Source organism: Podarcis raffonei, chromosome 13, assembly GCF_027172205.1.
Source record: "Podarcis raffonei isolate rPodRaf1 chromosome 13, rPodRaf1.pri, whole genome shotgun sequence".
NCBI lineage: Eukaryota > Metazoa > Chordata > Lepidosauria > Squamata > Lacertidae > Podarcis > Podarcis raffonei.
Window position 1 is genome coordinate 33,329,909 of NC_070614.1, and position 22,586 is coordinate 33,352,494.

General features: G+C 39.8%; 2 protein-coding genes across 2 annotated transcripts; both read right to left on the reverse strand.

Annotated features, from left to right (window-relative positions):
* Positions 1-3,480: 3,480 nt before the first annotated feature.
* LOC128398802 (vomeronasal type-2 receptor 26-like) lies at positions 3,481-10,174 on the reverse strand. Its single transcript, XM_053360056.1, has 5 exons — positions 10,013-10,174; positions 8,222-9,100; positions 7,758-7,985; positions 5,957-6,083; positions 3,481-4,382 (listed from the first exon to the last, which is right to left on the reverse strand). The coding sequence occupies exons 1-5, from the start codon at positions 10,172-10,174 to the stop codon at positions 3,481-3,483; spliced, it is 2,298 nt and encodes a 765-aa protein (XP_053216031.1).
* A 2,571-nt stretch (positions 10,175-12,745) lies between these two features.
* LOC128398803 (vomeronasal type-2 receptor 26-like) lies at positions 12,746-20,543 on the reverse strand. The gene is made up of 5 exons (XM_053360057.1): positions 20,382-20,543; positions 17,030-17,908; positions 16,548-16,775; positions 15,083-15,209; positions 12,746-13,647 (listed from the first exon to the last, which is right to left on the reverse strand). Exons 1-5 carry the CDS (start codon positions 20,541-20,543, stop codon positions 12,746-12,748), a joined length of 2,298 nt encoding a protein of 765 aa, XP_053216032.1.
* Positions 20,544-22,586: the final 2,043 nt, after the last annotated feature.

Below are 22,586 nucleotides of genomic sequence, written 5' to 3' on the forward strand. Positions count from 1 at the left end.
AAATTGAATGATCTGAAGGCATTGAGGAACTGCGAAATGGGTTTGGGTTTATTATTACGACGGTTGCCATCTGCAATGTGTGCTGGTACTGCACCCGTGCGCTTCCTCTTGTAAAATGTGCCTACTATTTATTTCGTCACTAATTATTTTATTTTATTTTAAATTTAATTTTCATTTATTTATTTATTTATCTATATTTTTAATATTAATTATTATAATTTTTTATTTTTTATAATTATAATTACTTATTATTATTATTTATTATTTATTTTTCAAATTTATTTTATTTTATTTTATTATTGTTGTGGTTATTTTTAATTAGTATTAATATCACCAATCAATTAATAGCTTGACTGTAATTAAATGTCAGTATACAATTATTGTGCATCAATAAAGTTCAAAGCACGGTTGATGAATTAATTATTAATCGATAGTATCTCAATTAATAGCCAATGTATTTATAGCTATGAGTAGAAATTACTATTATCAATTGCTCCACGTAACTGCTGACAAAATGAACAAGCTATACGTCACTTAACTGCACCGCTTGTATTTATTTATATTTGTTAAATCACAACCCAGCAAGAGTTCAAGCAGCAGCGCTCAGCTACATATTAGCACCTGGCTCCAAGGAACAATCCCATACACAAAGCAACCCCAACTGCAGTCAAACAGAATTAGAAGATAATTGCCTACAATAAAAAGTTGCCCCTTTTAAATGATAGGCAAATCTAGGTGCAAAGCATTGCCAAGTAATCAAACAGAATTGAAAATAACTGCTTACAAGGGGATGCTCAGAAGCTGCAGCCAAATTAAGAGAAAAGGAAATCAATAAGATTCCAGGCCCACACCAGCGGCCCTCTGAAAAGGAGGGGTGAGGTTGCTCTTAAGGGGAAACTTACACCAAACAAAAGAAACTTTGCCAAACAAAGAAAGTAAATTTTTTTTGCCCACAAGGTTGGCTCAAGACCAGTTGATGGAAATAAAGGTGCTTAAATAGACAAAAGACTGTAATTGGTCAAACTGCTGGTTAGCTAAACTGACAATGCAACTAGAGCTGCTGAACTGCCCGGTGCTTAAAGACAATGCCTCACAATCTGCCGGTCACTCAAAGAACAATCAAGCCTGCCCAGCATTTGAAAAAACCTGTCTGGTAACTGTGATGACTCAGGCAAGAAGCAAAGGGAAATCCAAAGATGCCTTATTATTTATTTATTTATTTATTTATTTATTTATTTATTAAGGTGAATGTGATGTATCTTTCCTGAAAGGGTGGGGGGTGTAGGGAGGGAGGAGGGGTGGAGGGAGGAGAAGGAAAGCGTGGTGGCGAGTTTGGAGGGAGGAGGGGTGGAGGGAGTAAAATGAAGGAAAAAGTTTGAAGAAAAGGAAAATAGCTGTCCTTTACAGTGAGCCAAACTGAAGTGGAAATATAAACCGTGAGTTAACCTGGACTTTTTAGTAAGGTACTATAAGCCAAAACCTTTTTTGTTGTTGTTGTTTAAAAGCAGTTTTCTTTAGGGAGCCTGTACTGGCAAATGCAGCCAATGACAAGAACCAGGCAAAGGCACACCTTCAAAGGTTCTAAACGTATTAACATGCAGTGCTGAGGAATGGTTTCCTGATCATAAACCCTGAATTGTCCACCCCAAGCCCTGCCTTATTTCTTCCCCCAAACATCAAGCGATGGCTTAGAGGGGTGGCTTAGAGAAACCAAGAGGGGTGAGGTTTAAGTGCACAATGTATTCCAAGCCCCAGCAGCCTTTAAATTTTACAGTGGGCTCCCGATTTAAGTGGTACCAATGGAAGGGATGGCAGGGTAAATTAAACCCACGCTAGAAGAGTAATAATCAATAAACGGCAGGCACAAACACACGCTGCAAACACACACACACGACTTAAAATTGGAGAGGAGCCCTGAGGATCATCTAGTCCAACCCAAGCAATGCAGAAATATTTAGCTGTCCCATACAGGCTCTCAAGGACAATGGAGGGGAAAAACACATAAGCACCCTGGCCAACAAATTAAATGTAAGGCAAACCCACTCAGTCACCCAGACCAGCCATGCAATTGGACAGGCAAGGGCAATAGAGGGGAAAACATACAAGCATCCTGGCCAAAATGGAAGGAAAGTGAGGAGACGAGGGAGAAAGAAAGATGGAGCCACACTCACACTCAGACCTCGCTGGGGGCACATGCTGGGCACAAACAAATCAAGCACCAGGAGTGGGGGGAAATAGAGGGTTAAATGTAGGTTTTTACACGGAAAAGAGCACACAGCAAGGCAAACCTGGATGCCTGGATGCCTGGATGCGCATGCAAGCCTCTTAAAGTTAAAAGGCATGCAAGGAACCAGACCCCCCCCCGACTCCAAACCTCATGGCTCTTCTCTGCTAGCTGATGACTCGCTGCAGGACGACGACGACTGAGGAGGAGGCGGAGCTGGAGCCGCAGCATTAAGCTGCTAAACACGCCCCCCCGGAGACACCTGGTTGGCTGCCTCCGGTGGGCGTGGGCACCAGCCAGGTGAGGAGGGGCGGGGGCTAAGGCCCCCGGCCAGGGGCGGAGCTCGGGCTCCCGCCCACAACCACTCCCCTCTCTTCCAGGGAGGAGAGTCTTTATAAGCTGTAATGCTTTAAGTTAAGGATTTGCTGAACAAATAATCTGAAATGGGATACAAGAAGGGGAGGTATGAGGAGGTCAGAGAAATTTGTTATTGAAAAGTATGTTTTATGAAATATATGGTTTTTTTTAATCTCTTTTTGTTTTTTGTTTGTATAAAAAATTGGAAATTTTAATAAATATCTTTTTTTTAAAAAAGGATTATGGAGCTTGCACAAACCTTTAATATTTAAACTTGAATCCACCCAGACTAATTCACAGACTGTTAAACTGAAACATATATTTAATTAAGGAAGTAATTACTATTTAATTAAGGAACATAATATCCAGACATGATTTTGGAGGAGAACATGAAGTAATTGCCTTCTATAGCCTTGGCCTTTGCCCGCTGTTACTCATTGTGAAGGCATTGGGCTATATACAATAAATTGAATTACATGTGCAACTGCATAGACAGCATTGCAGACATTGTAGCTATGGCTAGGCATGTTCATTTCAAACAAAATTCCATGAAGGCTCTCCAGCTTCTCCTCTCTAGAACAGGTTTTTTCTACCTCCTTAAACAGGTTTAGGAAACAGCTGGCTGCTTGCTTCCAGAAGTCCTAAATAGAAACACTTTCTTTTGCATGGGATGGGTTCCTTATCTATATGAATTTCTGGAGGCCCAACACTTTATTTGAACGAGCTGTGAAAGTTATGGAAACGTGAGGGTGTGGCTTATGACTGCAGAATATAGGTATGAAGCCAACTTGAAGTGTGATGCATCCATCTTCACTGAAGTTGCGAGGATTTCCTTAATGTTTCCTTACTCATGCCCAAATGCCTTAATAACTATAAGCTACAATGTTATCATATATGTTTCATTTGGTTTGCCTTATTAGTTGCTCCCTCTTATTCAGTTCAGGTCTCAGTACAATGATGTAGCATTTAGGGAAAAAGATGCAACCCAGTAAGCCAGCATTGGATGCTAAGATGGAGAAGATCTCAACAGCCACCATGTATTTTCCTTTGGTGCTCAAATAGGTTGGAACAAAAGTCAGCCAAACACTGCAAAACACCAACATGCTGAAAGTGATAAATTTGGCCTCATTGAAACTGTCTGGCAACTTCCTGGCTAGGAAAGCCAAAATGAAGCTGACAATGGCCAAGGAACCCATGTAGCCCAGGACACAGTAGAACATGATAGCTGAACCCTCATTACATTCCAGTAGCATTTCTCCTGTCACTGAGTGCATGTCCATATCTGGGAATGGAGGGAAAGTACCTAACCAAAGAGAACAAATGCCAGCTTGAAGAAAGGAGCCAGAGAGGACAATAGAATTTGCCATTCTCTTTCCCACCCATTTTCTGATTTTGGATCCTGGCTGGGTTGCCATGAATGCCAGAACCACGGTGATGGTTTTTGCCAAAGTGCTGGAAAGGGCAACAGAGAACATGATGCCAAAGGCTGTTTGTCGGACAAGGCAGATGACCTTTCCAGGCTGCCCAATGAAAAGTAAGGAGCAGAGGAAGCAAAGAAGGAGAGAGATGAGAAGGATGTAGGTGAGGGTCCTGTTGTTAGCTTTGACTATGGGGGTGTCCTTGTGCTTCCCGAAAATTCCAAGTATGAAAGTTGTGATAAAGGAGAAGGAAATGGCTAAGATAGCTAAGGTAATCCCTAATGTTTCTTTGTAAGAGAGGTAGCTTACAGCTTTGGGGATGCATTGAGTTTGGTCCATATTGGGATACTGGTCTTCGGGACATTTGACACAGGCATCCATATCTGAAAATAGTAAAGAGCTACTTTAAATACTTCCAGAAGTTGATCACCACGTATTTAAAGGGGTCATAAGTGAGAATGAATTTCTAGGAAAAGGGGTCCCTTAATATCAAAATTCATTATTTTAATTTCATCTCAAGCAAAGAATGTCATATGAAACTTCTCAACCATCTATGCTGTGCTCTGAGAATAATGATGATACTCACTTATCTGACAGCGTTAGAAACTTACAAGGAATTTACGTAATTCATTTTAAAGACCAAAGAAGCAATTTTCATACGAAAAGTATCATTATTGTTGTTTCTCTTTTTATTCTATTAATAATTGTTTGCTATTATGGGTAGTACTATTCTTATAAGGTATGGTCTGAAGGAACAATGCATAACCATCCTGTTAAAGTGATTGATGAATGATTCAACTTTCTCACTGGATAGTACACTGCTTGGAATCTCTATGTACATTTCCTTGAGTTCTCTTCTGATTACAGAGACAGGCAGTATACAATGAGAAAGAAATAGTATTGGAACAGGAATGTGCCAAACTCAGATTACAAAAGAGCCCAGGGGTGGCCCATGGCCTTTTGCCACCTGGGGCAAAATGGGAGGCAAAATGCCCCAAACACACCATCATTCTGCACTACTGCTGGAATGTCCCCTCTCATGGAACTTGGCATGAGCCAGAGCATTCTGCAAGGAATTGCTGCTCATCTTCTTCACATCAGGGTAGGGAAGATGAGCAGTCACACTGTATGCACTCCCTTTGAAGGAATGTTTCGCTGCTTGGGGGTACTTCTGGTTCCTTTGCTCTTTCTTTAGGCTCAGATGGGTTCAGTGGCTTGGAGTGCATTCCATAAGCTTTGGCTGGTGACCCAGCTGTGCCCTTACCTGGGCTGGGATAGCCTAACCATTTGAGTCGGGAAACAAATAGCATGGGAGGCACTTCTACAGGCACTGTGTATTTCATGGTTGAAGTTAATATGAAAATGCTAAGAGTTTCTTGGCAGCTGTGTGCTAATTGCTACATCATAAGCCTCTCTACTTCTTACAGTTTGGTCACTGATGGAGTTCTCCTAATCTATCCATGCATTAAGATTTGTTTGATTTCCATTTTCAGTGATATGATTAGCTGGGACCCAGGAGATGGTCTCAGCAGTTATGGAACTCCCTGGCAAATGGGGTCCATTTTGTCTCCTATAATATTGATGGGCATTTGTATTATCACACTTCTCTGGTTATTTTATGGTACCTTAGACTTGTATTTATTTATTAATTTTATTTTTATATTTATATGCTCCCTTTCGCCCAAAGAGTTGTAAAACCAACTAAAAAACTAAAAGGGGAAATTCCCCCCAACCCCTCAAACAGATTTAATATGAATTTTAAAATATTTTCCTACATTTATATCCCATTTTTATTCCACTGTGGAATGCAAGGTTGTATATATTGGCTCCCCGGTCTGTCTCCCATCCAGATACCGATCAGACCTAGAACTGCTTAGCTTCATCAAAGTAGTGGCTATATGTGCCTTAAGGGTCAAGACATACTTCCATATGATGCATTATATATTATATCTCCTACCTTTCTGTTTAGAGACCATCCCTTCTGCACATGGAGCACAATCATAGCAGCAAAATTTTTCTCCCTCCTTCTTTTTCCTGCTGTAGCCAGGGTAGCAGTTGTCATTGCACACAGAAATAGGCAACACCTATACAAAATAATAACATAGAGATTAGCAATAAGATATTATTACTCTTCCGTCGTTCACTTCCATCTGATTTGATTCATGTGAGGGAGAGAGCGAGAAAAACCCAGAAGGCCCAGATGCCTCTGTCACTTTCTTCTTACCCATTTTCACCAGCTTCTATCTGTTGTGAATATAAAGTCTGAAGTAGAGACCCTTCTCTATTGAATTCCTGCTGAAGTCAGTAGTGTTGCATCAACTGCACATGAATAATAATGTTGTATGGGAAGAGAAAGCCACTCCCGAATTTAGGAGGGGGGGGTGTTGCGGGCTCATGACCCCGCCCACACGCACTCTCGCGGGGCTGGTGTCAGCCCCGCGGGAACCAGGGATTCCCTCTTATTATTCATCTCCTGCAGCCTCAGCCAATCGGCTGGCAGCAGGGGCGGGCCGACCTAGGGGCACTTAAGGTCGGGGCAGCCCTTGGCTCGCCCCTTTTCCTCCTTCGCAGCAGCTGTGTTTTCCCACCCACCCGCCCTTTAGGTTAGCATTCAGACTTTGCTATGGGCTTTGGCTGGTCGCCGCAAGGGGCCTGGTAGGAGTTTTTCCATTTGGCTAATTGGCTGGAATTTTGAAGCCACTTGGTTTTTTCGCCTACCTCGTAGCAAACGTCACAACTTCTTGGTCTTGGCGGTTAGGCATTGGCCGGGGTATTGTTATGCAAATGAGATCGGGGGGGAGGAACGCCATCACCTCCCCCACTTCTTGAAGGGTAGTTCGTTAAAGGACTCCGAGGGGCGTCGCCTCGTCCGAAACCTACGGAGGCTAGGGCCTAAAGCGCGCTCCCGAGCGGTAACCCCTCGGGGAGCGCCTAGGGATGTGCATCTCGGGGGCTCCCCCTGCTGGTGTTTAACCCTTCCCGGTTAGAACCGGATAGTCTGTTAGGGCCAATGCCTAAGCCAATACCGCTCTTTCCTGTAATCAATAAAGTTGTGGCCATTTTTCGCCCATTAACCTAAATTCTGGTGTCCTGTGTCTTTATTTACTCCATCTGTGGGAGGGGGAGGGAATAGCCACGCAAGGCTCCTTACTGCTCGCAATGAGCACCCAGAACGTAAGCAGAGCCAGCAGGCTCATTCCCACATTCTTCATCACGGAATCATAAATTCATCAGGGGATTAAAAACCTAAGAATAAGTAGAGAATTGCTGATGTCCATATTGTGGGTGGTTGAATTTGACATTACTAATGCCAATTGTAATCAAAATGTAGGCAAGCTGTTTGGAAGGCAACCTTGAGATCTATCTAAGTGCCTGCATCAAATATGAGTCAAGGTTTATGAACACCAGAATCCTCTTCCAGCTTGAAATGAAATAGGGAAAGGAGAGGATTGCTGGATTCCTTGGCTGACAGATCCTTTACATTCTTCTAATCTTCTTCTCCTTCTTCTTCCAAAAAATTGTCCTAATATGGTATTCTACATTTATTTCACAAATATGTGGATTATATACAGTTTTGGATAGATATTTTTCTCATTTACATACTGAAGTGTTGCTTTTGAATTGTGGTGCTGGAGAAGACTCTTGAGAGACAGGAGTGCCCGGCACACTCTGGTCCATGGGGTCACGAAGAGTCGGACACGACTAAACGACTAAACAACAACAACAACAAATACTTATAGTTAGCTAATCTATCTTACCTGGTTAAAACTTGGATGCCATAAAATTTGGTCATCATTAATTATTAACTCTTCTCCTAAAGGAGCCTGAGATTCCAGTCTTCCAACTTTTGCTCTAACCAGTGAGCCATTGGGAAAAATCAACCAGTTTGTTACATCAAAACATGCAACTAATTCTCCATTGTCATCAAAGTGCACAGAATCTCCCACACTGTTATTGAATGCGATGCGCCTTAGAAAGGAATGCACCTTTTAAAGAGAATATGTTCAGAGATATCACTAGGTCTTGAAATTCATTCAGTGTGCATTACTAATTTTTCAACAGTAAGTCGTTCTCATTAAATAAGTCTATATTAGGGCAATAATATGCGGGAGTGCTTATTCAAAACAAAACAAGAAGGCAGCCAAACAAAATGTTGCTAGAAATGAATTATGCAAATTTACAAATCCTTTTACCTGTGGACCAAAAGCTGAATAGCAATTACCTGCCACGATTGCACATTTGGAAATGCCAATTTCTCGCCTTCCATAATCCTTCTACTCTTGGAGCTGCTTTTATTTATGGCATGCAAAGCATGTGCCACAATGTAGACAGCGTTGTAGACATTGTAGCTGTGGCCAGTCATATCCATTTCAAACAGAATTCCAGGAAGGCCCTCCAGCTTCTCGTCCCCAGTGCAAGCTTTGTTGTTTTCCTTGTCTTGCTGTCCTTTAGAGATTTTGAATGAGCAGCTGAAGGCCTGCTCCCAGAAGGACTGGATAAAGCCATCACCTTTTGCCCACAACGGCCTTAACTTGTGAACGAACTTATGGAAATCTAATAACCAATTTGAGGGAACTGTGAAGGATAAAGAACCATGAAAGGCTTGCATATCCCAATTTTTCTGAATAGAGTATGATGCAAAATCCCAGTGGGACGTAACAATCCACACTTTACTCAGAGGTGGAAGTGAGAAGAAAGGTGCATAAAACAGCAGTATTCTCAAACTCTGAAATGATGGAGGCTCTCCATAAATAAAGAATACACTGGGATTTCCCTTATTGGAGTTTCCATCAAAGATATTTGCATAGATTTCAAAACGCTGCAAAGCAAACTTTATCATCTCATCCACATAATTCCATTTGGGTATTCTTATGATGAAGGCATAGCAGATACCATGAATGGAAAGCAATGGCATCATTGTCTGTAAAAATCTGTCTCCTCGATCATCATCTACAGCCCAAAGCCCAATCCAAGTCCAGCCGAAATGCTGAAGTAACCGCACAACACCCATGTGCTGGTAGGCTTCATTGGGAACCATCTGGTATAGAAATGGGAATAAACTTTGGGCAGCTTGTAGTGGCAAAAATGATCCATAGGTGATCTGAAATGGAAAGCACAAGAGCTGAATAGAATAGAATTTTAAACCATACACTTGTAGGAGGTCCTGTATGTCTCCTTGAAGGCCCACTGTGAGGATGTCCCAAGTAATTGGTTTCATCATGGTCTACCCTGAATCACTTGTCTCAGGCAACATTTCTTCTAAATATTTCATTTAGTGCTGCATGCATGTCTGCCTTCTACCATGCCAAATGAACCTCACGTGAGCTGTTTGGTTAGGATGGTGCCCTGAAAGGCCATGGAACACTGCTTCCATGCTGCTAGAGCTCTCACATCAATTATCACTGCTTCTTGCTTAAGTTGTTATAGCAAACCACACAACAGTGACCAGACTGAAGCTGGCAACACTGGGAGAGATATTTGGCTGCCACAAAGTCTGTGGTTTTCTGGAGGCTCATTCTCATGTTACATAGCAAAATTCACCAAACGTGGACATGGGATTGATGAAGTCTAATGAGATTTAGAGTAGCTTCTCCGTAGTACTGGGAATAATTAGGGACACAAGAGAAATAAAATTCAGTTCTCATTTAACCAGGGACCTACATAAAGCTCATGTTGAAAACAACCTGAGAACAAAAAGATAGTGATCCTTTGAAATTTGCCATTCTTTTCTTTTAGCAACGAAAAGCTCCAGCTGAGAGATATGTGCTAAAATGCATGTGAAAAGGTATACTGTGCATTAACATTAAAACAACAGTGAAAATAACACGTAACTGCATTGTAGAGGAGAATATATTTTGCAAAATAGATTACATTAGGGAACATTGCAACTAAGCATGTGTATTAGAAGAAGTCCACAGAAAAATGCTCACAGGAAATATATCGAAAGGGTTGCTGAAATCAAGATAGCGTACAATAGTTTTGAGAGATCCATACACTCATGAACAAAGCTTACCTGTGGAGTCTTGTGGGTTGCTGAAATGATGGCCATATTGGCAGAAATTTCAGACATACACCCTCCAATGAGAGCTATCAGATTGTTCTGGTTGTCACACATGAAGTTAGGGACAAACCTATGTCGTGTTGACAGAAGGCTTAAGGTAGCTTTATAGGTCATCCTTGCAGTGTAGTAGCTATTGAGGATGTGGAGTCCCAGAGAGATATTTGGTAAGATGTTGGGATTCTCATTGATCTCTTTGACAGCAAATGCAAAGGCCAGGATGTGCTGGTAGTTCTTAGGCACTGAACTGTAATCAGAGTTACAGTTAGTTGTTTTTTTTTAAAGTGCTGCAGCTACAATAAAACAGCATTTTAACACATCATCATGAATTAACTGTAACTTTGTAAGACTGAGGTGTAGCGTAGCTTACAATTATGCAATATAATATTGAAATGCACAACAATAAGTGTCATATGTGTTATCACAAACTGTATATCTAAATGTTCAATATGAACAAATTCCTCTCTGAACATATTTCACTCACTCCTATTTCTCACACCAAAAGTAAATAAATCAAAGTATTTCTTGATAAAGCATTCTCAGTAAGTGAGAGAGGGAAGAAGTAATGACTTACATAGGTTCATCATTAATGGTCTGTGTAGGCTGTTCCAGGAAAGAGAGGCTATCATAAAGAAAGAATATTTGAGAAACAATCCCACCGATGACAAGGTCCCCTGGCTGGTAAAATTCATGAGGAATAGGGAGGGGATCATCAAATATGCTGCAATTCACAACATGTTTCCCACAAACAGTATGACACAACAGGATGAGAAGCAATGCCACTACCAGCATGATCCTGTTGCCAAAACTTTTCCCCAAGATTGAGATACCCATTTTTCAATGTGCAAAATTTTATGTTTACCATCCACAGCATTATATGAGACAATGCAGGAGTATGCAGCTGTCCCATACAGGGATCAAATCTGGAAACTTGGAATTGTCAGCACCAGGCAGCTCGGATTATACTGTTCCTACACTGATTTACTGATTGATCTGTTAGGTAACAATTTTGCTGTGCATTTAAATATATATCATTTCCCATTAGTATCCATCTCCATATAGTGTACTTTCTCCTCAATTTATTCTGTCAAGGTGAGTGAGAAATATTAGCTCCTTCCCCTTTTGCAATACTTAGCTATAGATCTTCACCTCTAGGCATCAATTACTTTAACTTGGATTGCAAAGGGGTGTGTGTGTTGTGTTGAGAGATCTTAGTCTACCCCCTACCACACAAAATGGTAAATTAGGTCAAGGGTGTGTAGGTCAGTGGAACCGTTAATCGATACATAGCTACTGCCCAATTTCTTCACACTAAGAATTAGAAGATGAACTGGGGGAAAGAAAGTGTTGAGGGTTACTCCTAGTAAAATTTTTGCAATAAAATAGTAGCAGAACAAGCTCATGGAAGCCCTTCTGACCCAACAAATGCATGAAAGAGCAATGCCTCTTCCTAGATCCAGTTTGCAGCATGAAGACTTTATAGCTTTTTTCGTATATTCATTGTTATTCCTGTTTATGGGCTCCAGACATCAATTAAGTCAGAGGATGGAAACCAGTAATTTTGACAATGACAGGGATGGCTCTAACTTCCCCAGTGAGTAGGTAGACTTTGAAGTTTCATCAAGCATGACAAAAGTTTTAGAAATTTCTCCACACCCAAAAAAAGTATTCTATTTCCTGAATTATAACATTCACCTTTCATGTTCTTACTGGGCAACTGCAGGTGTTAAGGGCAACAGAAGTATTATTTAGGCAGTACGGATAGTGTATGGTATTGTGGTTAGTTCAAGCTTCACCACTGCCTTGGATCTGGATTGTTGTCGGTGGCAAAGGAGCGGACTGAAGTCCCAGATTTGTTTATTCACTAGATTAGACACGTGGATTCTGTGTAAGTGAAGTGATCATGCAATTGAAACTACAATTCAACAAGTAGACAACTTGCAACCCATATTTTCCACATGGAATGATCAGAGACTGAGGTGACCTTGAGAGCACAATGCGATTTAGGGATATATTGGAGATACATAGGACTGAGGTACAGGATTATGGAGCTTGCACTAACCTTTAATATTTAAACTTAAATCCACCCACACTAATACACAGACTGTTAAATAGAAACATATATTTAATTAAGGAAGTAATTACTATTTGATTAAGGAACATAATATCCAGACATGATTTTGGAGGAGAACATGAAGTAATTGCCTTCTATAGCCTTGGCCTTTGCCCGCTGTTACACATTGGGAAGGCAATAAATTGAATTACATGTGCAACTGCATAGATAGCATTGCAGACATTGTAGCTATGGCTAGGCATGTTCATTTCAAAAAAAAGTCCAGGAAGGCTTTCCAGCTTCTCCTCTCTAGAACAGGTTTTTTCTACCTCCTTAAACAGGTTTAGGAAACAGCTGGCTGCTTGCTTCTAGAAGTCCTAAATAGAAACACATTCTTCTGCATGGGATGGGTTCCTGATCTATATGAATTTCTGGAGGTCTAACAGTTTATTTGAGCGAGCTGTGAAAGTTATGGAAACGTGAGGGTGTGGCTTATGACTACAGAATATAGGTATGAAGCCAACTTGAAGTGTGATGCATCCATCTCCACTGATGTTCCAAGGATTTCCTTAATGTTTCCTTAATCAAGTCCATGTGCCTTAATAACTATAAGCTACAATGTTATCATATATGTTTCATTTCGTTTTCCTTATTAGTTGCTCCCTCTTATTCAGTTCAGGTCTCAGTACAATGATGTAGCATTTAGGGAAAAAGATGCAACCCAGTAAGCCAGCATTGGATGATAAGATGGAGAAAATCTCAACAGCCACCATGTATTTTCCTTTGGTGCTCAAGTAGGTTGGAACAAAAGTCAGCCAAACACTGCAAAACACCAACATGCTGAAAGTGATAAATTTGGCCTCATTGAAACTGTCTGGCAACTTCCTGGCTAGGAAAGCCAAAATGAAGCTGACAATGGCCAAGGAACCCATATAGCCTATGACACAGTAGAACATGGTAGCTGAACCCTCATTACATTCCAGTAGCATTTCTCCTGTCACTGAGTGCATGTCCATATCTGGGAATGGAGGGGAAGTACCTAACCAAAGACAACAAATGCCAGCTTGAAGAAAGGAGCCGGAGAGGACAATAGAATTTGCCATTCTCTTCCCCACCCATTTTCTGATTTTGGATCCTGGCTGGGTTGCCATGAATGCCAGAACCACGGTGATGGTTTTTGCCAAAGTGCTGGAAAGGGCCACAGAGAATATGATGCCAAAGGCTGTTTGTCGGAGAAGGCAGATGACCTTTCCAGGCTGTCCAATGAAAAGTAAGGAGCAGAGGAAGCAAAGAAGGAGAGCGATGAGAAGGATGTAGGTGAGGGTCCTGTTGTTAGCTTTGACTATGGGAGTGTCCTTGTGCTTCACGAAAATTCCAAGTATGAAAGTTGTGATAAAGGAGAAGGAAATGGCTAAGATAGCTAAGGTAATTCCTAATGTTTCTTTGTAAGAGAGGTAGCTTACAGCTTTGGGGATGCATTGAGTTTGGTCCATATTGGGATACTGTTCTTCTGGACATTTGACACAGGCATCCATATCTGAAAATAGTAAAGAGCTCCTTTAAATACTTTCAGAAGTTGATCACCAGCTATTTAAAGGGGTCATAAATGAGAATGAATTTCTAGGAGAAAGAGCTTCCTTAATATCAACATCCTTGATGTTAATTTCATCTCAAGCAAATAATACGATTTGAAACTTCTCAACCATCCATGCTGTGCTGAGAGAACAACACTAATACCCACTAATTTGACAGTGTTAAAAACTTACAAGGAATTTATGTGATTTACTTTAATGAAAATTTTGATAATTGTTGTTTTTATTTTTATTCTTTTAATAATTGTTTGCTATTTTGGGTAGTACTATTCCTATAAGGTATGGTCTGAAGGTACAATGCATAACCATCCTGTTAAAGTGATTGATGATTGATTCAACTTTCTCACTGGATAGTAGACTGCTTGGAATCTCTATGTACAGTGTCTTGAGTTCTCTTCTGATTAGAGAAGATAGTGAGGATACAACGAGAAAGAAATAGTATTGGAACAGGAATGTGCCAAACTCAGATTACAAAAGAGCCCAGGCTTGGCCCATGGCCTTTTGCCACCTGAGGCAAAATGGGTGGAATGTTGCCTGCTGTGGGTGGGGCTGTGCTCCCTTTGAAGGAATGGTTCACAGCTTGGAGGTACTTCTGGATCCTTTACTGTTGCTTGAGGCTCAGATGGGTTCAGTGGCTCAGAGTGCTTTCCATCAGCTTTGGCTGGTGACCCAGCTGCACCCTTACATGGGCTGGGAAAGCCTAACAATTTGACTCATGAAACACATAGCATGGGAGACACTTCTACAGGCACTGTGTATTACATGGTGAAAGTTAATATAAAAACGCTAAGAACTTCTGGGTGGTTATGTGCTACCTACTACACCACAATGCTCTCTACTTCTTACAGTTTGGTCACTGATGGAGTTCTCCTAATCTATTCATGCATTAAGATTTGCTTGATTTCCATTTTCTGTGATATGATTAGCTGGGACCCAGGAGATGGTCTCAGTAGTTATGGAACTCCCTGGAAAAGGGGGTCCATTTTGCCTCCTTTAATTTTGATATGCATTTGTACTATCACATTTCTCTGGTTATTTTTTGGTACCTTTGACTTGTTTGTATTTATTATTTATTTTATTTTTACATTTATATGCTCCCTTTTTCCCAAGGAGTTTTAAAACCAACAAAAAAACTATAAGGAGATATCCCCCTGCCCCCTCAAACATATTTAATATGAATTTTAAAATATATTCTTACATTTATATCCCATTTTTCTTCCACTGTGGAATGTAAGGTTGTATATACTGGGTCCCCAATCTGTCTCCCATCCAGAGACTGATCAGAACTAGAACTGCTTAGCTTCATCAAAGTAGTGGCTATATGTGCCTTAAGGGTCAAGACATACTTACATATGATGCATTATATATTATAGCTCCTACCTATCTGCTTAGAGATCATCCCTTCTGCACATGGAGCACAATCATAGCAGCAAAATTTTTCTCCCTCCTTCTTTTTCCTGCTGTAGCCAGGTTGGCAGTTGTCATTGCACACAGAAATAGGCAACACCTATACATAGTAATAACATGGAGATTAGCAATAAGATATTTCTACTCTTCTGTCGTTCACTTCCCATCTGATTTGAATTATGTAACGGGGGGAAAGTGAGCAAAACCCAGTAGACCCATATGCTTCTGTCACTTTCTTCTGACCCTTTTCCACCAGGTTCTATCCGTTGCAAATCTGAAGTCTTTTTATCAAATGTGGGAATGTAGAGAAGTTAAAAAAAAATGGAAATGATATAAAATGAATTGAAAAAAAGTTTAAAATGACATTTGTAAAAAAACAAAAACCAGAAGCATTTTTGTTAGGGATTGTGGGACAAGACCTGCCAAGAAAAACAAATAATTTATTTATGTATGCTTCAACAAAGGCAAAAGTCTTGTTAGTAGAAGGATGGAAGAATGAGGAAATCCCAACGAAACAACAGTGGCAAGAAAAACTGATGAGTTATGAGGAACTGGCTAAATTGACATACAAATTACGTGAGAATGACAATTGTGACTTCAAAGAAGATTGGGAAGTTTTTTTCCAAATAACTTAAAAAGACCAATAAAATGACTTGGACTCCTTGGCAGGTTTTGAATAAACATACACAAATTTATTAATAGAATATATGACAAATAAGGTAATGATATATACAATTTTTAACATGCAGAGAATAAAAAGTGCAAACAAATCAGAGAAGGGAGCTGAGGGAAGTCTTGGGAGAGAGGGAGAGGGAGGGATGGAAGGGGGGAAATAATGTAATTGATTATTTGCATTGGTAACTTGTTTTGTTGAAATGATTTAATAAAAATATATTTAAAAGAAGAAGAAAAAAGAATGCTGTATGGGTAAAAAAAGGCTCCTTACTGCTAGCACTGAGCACTGAGAACGTAAGCAGAACCAACAGGTTCATTCCCACACTCTTCATCACAGAATCATAAATGCATCAGGGATGAAAACCTAAGAACGAGTAGAGAATTTCTGATCTCCATATTGCGGGAGGTTGAACTTGGCATTACTAATGCCATTTGTAATCACAATGAAGCTGAGCTGTTTGGAAGGCAACGTGAGATCTTTGTAAGTGGCTGCAACAAATAGGAGTCAAGCTTTATGAACAACAGAATCCTCTTCCATCTTGAAATGAAATTGGGAAGTAGAGGACTGCTGGATTCCTTGGCTGACACATCCTTAGCATTCTTCTCCTTCTTGCCCTTCTTTTTCCAAAAACTTCTCCTAATACAGTATTCAACATTTATTTCACATATATGTACAATATATACAGTTCTGGATTGATATTTTCCCCATTTACATACTTCAGTTCAGTGCTTATATACTTAAAAGTTAGATAACCTATCTTACCTGGTTAAAACTTGGATGCCATAGAATTTGGTCATCATTAATTGTTAACTCTTCTCCTAAAGGAGCCTGAGAATCCAGCCTTCCAACTTTTGCTCTAACCAGTGAGCCATTGGGAAAAATCAACCAGTTCGTTACATCAAAAGAAGCAACTAATTCTCCATTGTCATCAAAGTGCACAGAATCTCCAACACTGTTATTGAACGCAATGTGCCTTAGAAAGGAATGCACCTTTTAAAGAGAATATGTGCACAGATGTCACTAGGTCCTGAAATTTATTTAATGGACTTCACAGAGACCTTACAAATTTTTCAAAAGTATGCCGTTCTCATTAAATAACGCTAACATTAGGACCATTATATAATATATCTGGCAGTGCTTATTCAAAACAAAATAAAAAGGCAGCCAAACAAAATGTTGCTAGAAATGAATTATGCAAATTTACAGCTCCTTTTACTCTGGACCAAAAGTTGAATTGTAGTTACCTGCCAAGATTGCACATTTGGAAATGCCAGTTTCCCTCCTTCCATAATCCTTCTACTCTTGGAGCTCCTTTTCTTTATGGCATGCAAAGCATGTGCCACAATGTAGACAGCGTTGTAGACATTGTAGCTGTGGCCAGTCAAGTCCATTTCAAACAGAATTCCAGGAAGGCCCTCCAGCTTCTCGTCCCCAGTGCAAGCTTTGTTGTTTTCCTCCTCTTGCTGTCCTTTAGAGATTTTGAATGAGCAGCTGAAGGCCTGCTCCCAGAAGGACTGGATAAAGCCATCACCTTTTGCCCACAATGGCCTTAACTTGTGAATGAACTTGTGGAAACCCAATAACCGACTTGAGTGAACTGTGAAGGATAAAGAACCATGAAAGGGTTGCATATCCCAATTCTTCTGAACAGAGTGTGATGCAAAATCCCAATGGGATGTAACAATCCATACTTTATTCAGAGGTGGAAGTGAGAAGAAAGGTGCATAAAATAGCAGCATTCTCAAAACCTGAAAGGATGGAGGCTCTCCATAAATAAAGAATACACTGGGATTTCCCGTACTGGTGTTTCCCTCACAGATTTTTGCATAGCTTTCAAAACGCTGCAAACCAAAGTTTATCATCTCATCCACATAATTCCATTTGGGTATTCTTGTGACAAAGGCATAACAGATTCCATGAATGGAAAGCAATGGCATCATTGTCTGTAAAAATCTGTCTCCTCGATCATCATCTACAGCCCAAAGCCCAATCCAAGTCCATCTGAAATGCTGAAGTAACCGCACAACACCCATGTGCTGATAGGCTTCATTGGGGACCATCTGGTATAGAAAAGGGAATAAACTTTGGGCACCTTGTAATGGCAAAAATGATCCATATGTGAGCTGAAATGAAAAGTACAAGAATAGAATAGAATAGAATAGAATAGAATAGAATAGAATAGAATAGAATAGAATAGAAAATAGAAGAAAAGAATTTTAAACCATACACTTGTAGGAGGTCCTGTATGTCTCCTTGGAGGCCCACCTTGAGGATCTCCCCAGTAATTGGTTTCATCATGACCTACCCTGAATCACTTGTCTCAGACAACATGCCTCTTCTTCTAAATATTTCATTTACGTCTGCATACCTGGCCGCCTTCTATCATACTAAATGAATTGGCAGAGCACTCTTTTGTTAGGATGGGGCTCTGAAAGGCAATGGAACAGTGCTGCCATGCTGCTAGAGTTCTCACATCAATTATCACTTCCGCTTGCTTAAGTTGTAATAGCAAACCACAATAGTGATCCAGACTGAAGCTAGCTACATTGGGAGAGACATTAGGCTTCCACCAAGTCTGTGGTCTTCAGGAGGCCATTTGTCATGTTACATAACAAAATGTCACAAAATGTGGCTATAGGATTGACAAAGTCTTATGAAATTTAGAGTAGCTTCTCTGTAGCACTGAGAATAAGTAGGGACAGAAGAGAAATAAAATCCAGGTCTCATCCCCGCTCCCATTTATTTTTATTAAAAATTTCTTTTTGCATACAATGGTAGGTTAGGAAGAAAAGAGGGGGAGGGGGAGGGGGAGGGGGAGGTGTGGGGTGGTGTGGTGTGGTTTTGCTTCTATTCTTCTACTTAGTGTGTGTGTGGAGTTTTGTGTCAGCATTACTTTTGTCATATTGTTGGGCTGTGTGTGTGATGAAGGGGAGCCATACTGGGGTGATTAAGCAGGGGCATACATTATTCCCTTGTTCAAAGCAACCTGAGAACAAAAAGCTAGTGATCCTTTGAAATTTGCCATTCTTTTATTTTAGCAATGAAAATTTCCAACTGAGTAATATGTGCTAAAATGCATATGGAAAGGCATAGTGTGCATTAGAATGTATATAATAGTGAAAATAACATATAATAATGAATTATAGAAGAGAATATGTTTTGCAAAAGAGTTTACATTAGGGAACATTGCAACCAAGCATGTGCATTAGGAGAAGTCCACAGGAAAATGCTCACAGGAAATTTATTGAAAGGGTTGTGGAATCAAGATAGCATACAAGATGAAAAAACTTAATATGGAGGCAAAATGGCCAAAGTACTGTGAAATTTTGGAACAGGAAGGTGACAAGCTGAAATTGCAGAGTTATGAGAAGCTCAAAGGGAAGGTGTGAGACTGGTTACATTATTTTCAAATAAGAGAGGTTTATAATCAAGATAAAAAAATTGGTTTTCAGGTGGAAAAATCAAAGTTGGAAACAGAATTGTTAGAACCCAATGCTAAGATACTATCAAGAATGTATAATTTGCTGTTGAAATGGAGTACTGAGGAAGAAACGGTAAAATCTGCTATGATTAAATGGGCACAAGATAAGGGTCATAATATTATGTTTGCTGACTGGGAACAGTTGTGGACCACTGGGGTTAAATTTACGGCATGCAATGCCCTAAGAGAGAATATTATGAAAATGATGTATAGGTGGTACATGACCCTAGTCAAGCTTGCAAAAATATACCATTTGCCCGATAATAAATGTTGGAAATGTAAAGAAATTGAAGGTACATTCTTTCACCTTTGGTGGACGTGCCCGAGGATTAAGGCTTTCTGGGAGATGATTTATAATGAAATAAAAAAGGTACTTAAATGCACTTTTGTGAAGAAACCAGAGGCCTTTCTCCTGGGCATAGTTGGCCAATTGGTGCCAAAGAAGGATAGAACTTTCTTTATGTATGCTACAGCAGCAGCAAGAATACTCATCACAAAGTATTGGAAGACACAAGAAATACCCACCTTGGAAGAATGGCAGATGCAAGTAATTGACTATATGGAAATGGCTGACATGACTGGCAGAATCCGAGATCAGGGAGAAGAGTTGGTGGAAGAAGATTGGAGGAAATTTAAAATTTATTTACAGAAGTATTGTAAAATGTATGAATGCTGATGACATTGAAATAAAATGAAGGGGTTCTAGTAATAAGAGATAAAAATTATAAATTATAAATTTGGGAGGTAAAATATATAAGGACAAAGTAGTAGGATAAGAATTTGCTGAACTAACTGTTAAAAAGGGATATAAAAAAGGGAGGCGTGAGGAAGTCAGGAAAATAAGTTAAGTGAAGATGAATATTTAGAAAAGAGTGATTTGTGTTTTTCTCATTTTATTTTTTGTGTGACGATTGTTTTTTTCTCTCTTGCTAAATGTTTATATTTTATGTATTGTGAAAGTTTGTATTGTTGTGTTTCATATTTTCTCTGTGTTTCTCTGTGTTTGTATTCTTCTATTTTCCTATTGTTAAACCTAATAAAATATCATATTAAAAAAAAAACAAGATAGCATACAAGAGTTGTGAGACCTCCATACACACATGAAGAAAGGTTACCTGTGGAGTCTTGTGGGTTGCTGAAATGATGGCCATATTGGCAGAGATTTCAGAGATGCACCCTCCAATGAGAGCTATCAGATTGTTCTGGTTGTCACACTTGAAATTAGGGACAAACCTATGTCGTGTTGACAGAAGGCTTAAGGTAGCTTTATAGGTCATCCTTGCAGTGTAGTAGCTATTGAGGATGTGGAGTCCCAGAGAGATATTTGGTAAGATGTTGGGATTCTCATTGATCTCTTTGACAGCAAATGCAAAGGCCAGGATGTGCTGGTAGTTCTTAGGCACTGAACTGTAATCAGAGTTACAGTTAGTTTTGTTTTGTTTTAAAGTGCTGCAGCTACAATAAAACAGCATTTTAATGGTAAGCTTGTAAGATGGAGGTGTATTGTAGCTGAGAATTATACAATATACTGTTGAAATGCACAACAATAAAAATGATATGTGCTATCACAAACTGTATGCCTAAACAAATTCCTCTCTGTACATATTGTCCTCCCTCCTGTTTCTTACAAAAGCAGCAGCAATTACTAACCCAAGCAGATGGGGCTTCATTGTGATGTGTTTGGTTTTTTGTTTTTTCACATCAAGGGGGCCATAGAGCTAAGCTTATTAATGGTCTGTGAATAACAATATAATGTAGAATGTAATGTATCTATCAACAATTTCCCACTGTTACCAGAAAACTACATTTCTCACACCAAAAGTAAATAAATCCCAGTATTTCTTGATAAGCATTATCAGTAATTATGAACTGAACATATTACAAAGTGAGAGAGTGAAGAAGTAAGGTCTTACATGGGTTCATCAGTGATGGTCTGTGTACGCTGTTCCAGGAAAGAGAGGCTATCATAAAGAAAGAATATTTGAGAAACAATCCCACCGATGACAAGGTCCCCTGGCTGGTAAAATTCATGAGGAATAGGGAGGGGATCATCAAATATGCTGCAATTCACAACATGTTTCCCACAAACAGAATGAGACAACAGTATGAGAAGCAATGCCACTACCAGCATGATCCTGTTGCCAAAACTTTCCCCCCTAATTGAGATACCCATTTTTCAATGTGCAGAATTATATGTTTACCATCCACAGCATTATATGAGACAATGCAGGAATATGCAGCTGTCCCATCCAGGGATCAAACCTGCAACCTTGGTATTATCAATACCAGGGAGCTCAGATTATACTCTTCCTGTACTGATTTACTGGTTGATCTATTAGGTAACAATTTTGCTTTGCATTTAAATATATATCATTTCCCATCAGTATCCATATTCATATCCTGTGCTTTCTCCTCAATTTATTCTCTAAAGCTGACTGATAAATATAAGCTCCTTCTCCTTTTGCAATCCTTAGCTATACATCTTCATCTCTGGGCATCAATTACTTTAACTTGGATTGCAAAGGGGGTGTGTGTTGTGTTCAAAGTTCTTAGTCTGACCCTATACCTCACTAAAAGGGAAATTAGGTCAAGGGTGTGTAGGTCAGTGGAACCGTTAATCAATAGATAGCTAATGCTCAATTTTTTCACACTAAGAATTGGAAGCTGAGCCTGGGGGAAACAAAATGATGAGGGATATTCCTAGTACAATTCTTGCAACAGAATGGCGGCAGAATCAGCTCGTGGAAGCACTTCTGACCCAACAAATGCATGAAAGAGCAATCCCTCTTCCTAGGTCCAGTTTGCAACATGAAGACTTTATACCTTTTTTTTCTTTTTTTTAATATTCATTGTTATTCCTACTTATGGACTCTAGACATCAATTAAATCAGAGAATGGGAATCAATAATTATGAAAATGACAGGGATTGCAAAAACTTCCCCAGTGAGTAGACAGACCTTGAAGTTTCATCAAGCATGACAAAAGTTTTAGAAATTTCTCCACACTCCCACACCCTGAAAAAGTATTGGAATTCCTGAATTATACCATTCACTTTCATGTTTTTACTGGGCAACTGCAGGTGTTAAGGGCAACAGAAGTATTATTTAGGCAATAAAGATAGTGTATGGTATTGTGGTTAGTTCAAGCTTCACCACTTCCTTGGAACTGGATTGTTGTCAGTGGCAAAGGAGTGGACTGAAGTCCCAGATTTGTTTATTCACTAGAATAGACACGTGGATTCTGTGTAAGTGAAGTCATCATGCAATGGAAACTACAATTCAACAAGTAGCCAACTTGCAACCAATATTGTCCACATGGAA